The sequence below is a fragment of the Astyanax mexicanus genome, chromosome 3, assembly GCF_023375975.1.
Source record: "Astyanax mexicanus isolate ESR-SI-001 chromosome 3, AstMex3_surface, whole genome shotgun sequence".
NCBI lineage: Eukaryota > Metazoa > Chordata > Actinopteri > Characiformes > Acestrorhamphidae > Astyanax > Astyanax mexicanus.
This window is the reverse complement of record NC_064410.1, coordinates 12,313,942-12,320,002: the sequence shown is the minus strand read 5'-3', so window position 1 is coordinate 12,320,002 and position 6,061 is coordinate 12,313,942. Positions and strand designations below refer to the sequence as shown.

At 37.2% G+C, this 6,061-nt stretch overlaps 1 protein-coding gene across 1 annotated transcript; it reads right to left on the bottom strand.

Annotated features, from left to right (window-relative positions):
• Positions 1-317: 317 nt before the first annotated feature.
• On the bottom strand, positions 318-5,653 carry LOC107196811 (myb-like protein X). The gene is made up of 3 exons (XM_049475794.1): positions 4,897-5,653; positions 1,278-3,184; positions 318-901 (listed from the first exon to the last, which is right to left on the bottom strand). Exons 1-2 carry the CDS (start codon positions 5,570-5,572, stop codon positions 1,290-1,292), a joined length of 2,571 nt encoding a protein of 856 aa, XP_049331751.1. The 5' UTR covers positions 5,573-5,653; the 3' UTR covers positions 318-901; positions 1,278-1,289.
• Between the last annotated feature and the right edge of the window lie 408 nt (positions 5,654-6,061).

Genomic DNA, 6,061 nt, shown 5'->3' with positions numbered 1-6,061 from the left:
TTAGCTGGTTCCAAATAATTATACTAAACTGTTTATTTAACCATCCCACATATATTACTCCACAGTATTCTGATGTTTCAATACATTATGGACTTGTCATTTACACAGTATTCACACAGTTATTTACACCTGATTCATTATGACAACCAACAATAATAATGCCTTCAGAACATTAGCGTAGCCAGTAGCGTAGTTTTTTACGAGATGAACACAAAGCGTAATATAAATGCTAATGCTACATTACTATTTGGGAAACTCAGATTACCCCCCAATGTAATTGTTTGGTTGCTATAGGCTTTTAATTCGAGTGATTTAACTAAAACTAACACTTTTTTAGGGTTTTAAAGTTAGAAACAGAGTTTCTGAAGAGCAGCATTCAACTGCTGTTCTCCTGTAGCTGTGAGTTAGTCAAGCGTTATAGCATAAGTCAAGCTAAGCTAAAGTAGCTAGCTAGCATTAGATACCACAGAGCTGGCTGTGTGAGTAGGCAAATAGTAGGCTAAAGCTTAGTCTATCATTAAAGCTACACTGTTCATTACTAAATCCATTCTGATGGGTTTACATTCTCATCCTGTTTGGAATCATGTCCAGGCTGAAATGAAGCCTTTCTCTAAAGAGTAAATAAGCTCCAGCTGTATATAATTAGCCTGTGTCTGTAAGCTCCATGCGAAGGTTTTGAGGTTGTGTTCCCCAGCTTCCCTGCTGTCAATCAGTGGAATGAGATGCATGGTGTAGGGTAGAATGGCAGAATAGACACTAGGGGGAGCTCCAACAGTGCTACACAGCAGCAAAACTCGCACAAGGCGGAGCATGTTTGAAGGCATTGAATACATTTCAGACTTTTGAGCACAGATATCTAAAAATGGCAATAATTGGTCTGATTGAACACTCTTTAAAACACCTATTTAAAGTCATAATTATGAGATACTAAGTCATAATTATGAGATAGAAAGTCATAATTATGAGATAGAAAGTCATAATTATGAGATGACTTTTTATCTCATAAATATGACTTACTATCTCATAATTATGAATTTTTAATCTCATAATTATGACTTACTATCTCATAATTATGACTTACTATCTCATAATTATGACTTACTATCCCATAATTATGACTTTTCTATCTCATAATTATGACTTACTATCTCATAATTATGACTTACTATCTCATAATTATGACTTTTTTATCTCATAATTATGACTTACTATCTCATAATTATTACTTAGTTGAGGACGTTTTTTTTTCTTCAGGTGGCGGAAATGGGCTTCCATACCTATTGACTTATTCAATTATCTTTTTTTCCGTTTTCTTTGTTCTTTGACCCACAAACATAATTGACAAATCTATCTACAGCTCGACCTGGTATTGTTCTGTCTGCCTCTGCTTGTTCAAAACCCTCTTCAAATCCTTTTTGTTTTGCTTCTTTAACTTTTTCATCAAGTTGCGCATTAAAATCTGCCTCTGCCTGTTTTCTTGCTGCGGATTCAGTCTGAGTCTTCAGCTCATTCATCTCCTTCTTGTGAGTTTCTTTAAGGAAGTCAATGTTTATCTTTTCTTCATTGATCCGTTTTTGCTCCTTTAACTCTTTCTCTCTTTCAAACGTATCTCGCTGTTTCTGCAGCTGATCTTTCAGTTCCTTTTGGAACTGTTCATCCCTTTTTCTTTTTTCTTCCTCCTCTTTTTCTCTCTCTGCTTTCATTTTTTCTTCCATCTTTCTTAACTTCTCATTTGCTTCAGTCTCTATCCTCCTCTTCTCTTTTTCTTCTGTCTCTTTTCTCTCCTTTTCTTTAATTTCTCTCTCCGTTTTTTCTTTTTGTTTTTCCCATTCATAATTTTTTTGTTTTCTGATCTGCTGTAAATTCCATTCCTCAATAGATGCCATTTTTTTCTCCCAACACCGCTGCTGTTCCTCTCTCCTCTTCTCCTCGTCCTTTATCCTCTCCCATTCTCTCTGCTGAGCTAACAGTTGCTCCTGCAGCTCCTTCTTTTTACTTTCCTCTGCATGTTTAATTTTCTCTTCTAATTCTCTTATTCTTTTCTCCTCCTCTTGTTTCTTTCTTTCGTACTCCTTCTGTAAGTTCTGCTGATTTTCCTTTTCTTTTTGTATTAATCGTCTTTCTCTCTCAAAATTCTCTTTTTCTTCGCTCTGTTGTTTCTTCCAATCTTCTTCTGCCTTTCTTCTCTGCTCCTCCTCTTGATCTCTCCGTCTCTGATCGTCCTCTCTTTGTTTTTCCCACTGTTTTCTGGTTTCCTCCCTTTCTCTGTTTATTTGATCTATCCACTCTTTCATTTGTTTTTCATCCTCTTCTCTTCTCTTCTTGAAATCTTCTCTTTGTATCAGTTCTCTTTCTGTCATCTCTTTTTTTATTTGCAGTGCTCTTTCTTTAAATTCATCCTCTTTTCTCCTGTCTGCTTTTTCTTGCTCCTCTTTTTGTTCTTGCATCTGTTTTCTCAGTTTCTCCAGCTCAGCTTCATGTTTAGTTCTCAGTTCTTCTTTCTCTCTCTCTATCTCCTCTTTTCTCTCCTTCAGGATTCTCTCCTGATCTTGCTGAAGAGCTTTTTCCACCTGCTGGAACATCTCATTAGTGTAGCAGCTCCCTCCATTCACTTTCACCATGGAGTCGATCTTCTCCAGTAGAGCAGTGACCTGGGTGGTGTTGGTATTATTATTGTTGTTATTGAACACATGATATCTGTTTCCAAATTCAAGCAGGTATTTTTGTAGTTTAGTCCCAGACTTCGTTATGTACTCTTTAATGGGTTTTCCTTTTAGTGCATCTCCTTTAGTGAAGAGCACAATCGTGTACATTTTAGACTTCTCCCCAAAAGTATTTTGGATCATCTTCACTGTGTCTTGCTCTTCTTGTGTGAAGCGCTGTCCTGCACTCAGCACCAGCAGGAACACATGTGGACCTGGAGCTGCCATGGAGATGCATCTAGTGATTTCTTTAGTGATCTCTTCATTATCAACATTTGTATCAAAAAGTCCCGGAGTGTCAATTACTGTAATCTGCCTGCCGTTGACTTCAGCTGTTTCTTTCTGACACACAATGGTAACTGATTCACCAAAGTCTTCCTTAAACACTTCATTTCCCAAGATGGTGTTCCCAGTCGCACTCTTTCCAACTCCAGTCTTCCCCAGCAGGACAATCCGCAGAGTGTCATGGTTTCTGAACAGATCTGTATACAAGTTCCAAACAGAGAAACAATTGCATTTTTGACAATGATTAGGTTAGCTAATGTTGTGTATTGATATTGTGTCATGCTTGTAAGCAGGGATGGATGGGAGGACAAGCAAATAATACATTTCAAAAGCAAAAAAGTGAAAACAAAGCAGAGACAGAACACAAACAAAGGCAGCCATGAAACACAAATCAAGAGAAACAAACCCATAGAACTAGCCTGGAACAAACTGAAAGAAACATGAACTGACATGAGTCACACCAGCCAAGAAAACAGACCAGAGAAGAAAAACTAAAACAATTGCAGCACATGATCTAACGCAAATGAGAAACACCTGAAATGAGTTAACAACTTCGTAGAGCTATATTGGAGGAATACTAGGAACATAGTATAGGAACAGCATAGGAACACTAATGAGTAAGAGGGACTAGGGCGGAGACAAGGAAGGGAAGAGAAACAGAGCACAAACATGCAGACAGTCAAGAACAGGAGTATAGCAAAACAACATGTGACATATTGTTTGAAAGTTTGAAAGTTTGTAACCCCTTTAGAATTTTGTAGATTTCAGAATTAAATATGATCTAAAACATAAACAGATTTTCACAAATCCTAAAAGTAAATAAAGAGAACCCTGTTAAACAAATAAAACAAAAATATTATGATAATTTATTTTTTTAGGAAAAGTTTTCATATTGCATATTCATGAGTGGCAAAAGTATGCAAATCTCTTGGATTAGCAATTAATTTCAATGTGAGTCGGGTGTTTTCAATCAATGGAAAGAAAATCAGGTGTGAGTGTGCAGAGCCTATTTTATTTAAAGTCCTCACAACACATGTATGTGGAAGTGTATCATGGCACGAACAAAGGACATTTCTGAGGACCTCAGAAAAAGAGTTGTTGGTGCTTATAAGCCTGAAAAAGTTTAGAAAACATCTCTAAAAATTTGGACTCACCAATCCACAGTCAGAAATTCAAAACCATTGTTACCCTCCCAGGGTAACTTCTAAGCAACTGATGGCCTCTTTCATATTTACTAATGTTAATATTAATGAGTCCACTATCTAGAGAACACTGAACAACTATGGTGTGTATGGCAGGATTACAAGGAGAAAGCCACTGCTCTCCAAAAAGAACATTGCTGCTCGTCTGCAGTTTGCTAAAGATCACCTGGACAAGGCAGAAAGGCTAGTGGAAGAATGTTTTGTGGACAGATGAGAGCAAAAAATAACTTTTTTATTTAAATGAAAAGCATTATGTCAGGAGAAAGAAAAACGCTGCATTTCTGTGAAACACGGTGGTGGTAGTAGTATTATGGTTTTGGCCTGTTTTGCTGCATCTGGGCTAAGACGGCTTGCTTTCAGTGATTAAACAATGCATATTGAATTATATCAGATCATTATAAAGAAATATGTCAGGGCATCAGTCTGTGAACTGAATGGGCTAAAGGTCCTAAAGGTTATTGCTGCAACGGAGGGTCAATTCTGAAATCAAAGGTTCACCTACTTTTGCCACTCACAAATATGTAATATTGGATAATTTACAATAAATAAATGACTCATTTGTTTCATTTCTATTTGGTATACTCTATCTACTTTTTGTGTGAAAATCTTAGATGTCATAATTATGCAGAAAGTTCTAAAGCATTCAACAACTTCCAAACACCACTGTATAAATATGTTATTATTCTTAAGAAAGCAAAATTCTTTACCTTCTTGTTGATCCTTGTTCCTTGTCTGGAGATCTTTGATTTCTTTTAGTAGATTTTCAATTGTCCTTTTGTACTTCAGCTGTGTTTCAACCTGAGCATCAACAAACTTAGCCATTGTGTAATGACAATCTCCATTATCTCTAAAAAGCTTCTTTAAGCATGTCATCAGATTTGCAGCATCTGTTTTGATGTTGAAAAAAATATATCGTCCCCCAAAACTGTTGATCATTTTCTTAACAGACTCATCTAATTCTTTGTTCAGAAGTTGTTGGGCAATGAGGACAAGTGAGAGGCTTTTCAGTTCAGTGCCAAAGATGTTCTGGATCTTCTCCAGTTCTCCTTTATCTTCATCAGTGAGACGTCCCTCAGGAAGGACGAGGAGAAAAGCATGAACTCCAGGATCACAGAGAGAGACACAGCGGAGAGTCTCCTGCATCACTTCCTCCTCTGAGAGCTGAGAGCTGTAGAGAGCTGGAAGCTCCACCAGGGAGATCAGACGTCCACATACTTCAATATTTTTTTCTAATAAAAGTTTAGACACGGATGCCTTTGTTTCTGCCTCCCTCCCACACAGCACCAGGTTCCATGTTTTTGGTAATGCTGAAAACAAAAAGAAAAACAGGAAGGCAGCAATTATAAACAACATACCAGAGTGTAAAAGGCAAAATTGGGTCATACATGGTAAATCCAGCAGAAAAAATGGCAAGTACAAAAATAGTTCGGCAACGGAGAACAAACAATACAGAGGGCAAGGCAAGACAGGTCAGTAAACAAGAAAACACAGAAAACAAAGAAAACACATTGTAAAAGAGCTAACTAGATTTTATACTCTGCTAAAAGCTAAGGAAACTGAGAGGTATTCCTACTAAACAGTAGCGGGAGCGGGAATGCCATTGCTTCACGTGATTATCAGAGTCAGGAAAATCCGGTGTGCGTGTATGCTGGGCATTGGAGTCTTTGTTGGGGGAATAAGACTCCAGAGCAGGCAGAGTGACAGCATCAGGGCTGACAGTAAATAAAGTATCAGTGTTAGATTGGCAAGATTTATGTATTTGTATTAATCACAACAATATTTTGTGATTTAATCATACTTAAAATTACGATTTCTTTTATTCTGGTACTTCTCTGTATTTTGGGAGGGCGACTGTATTATAATCTGCAGTTT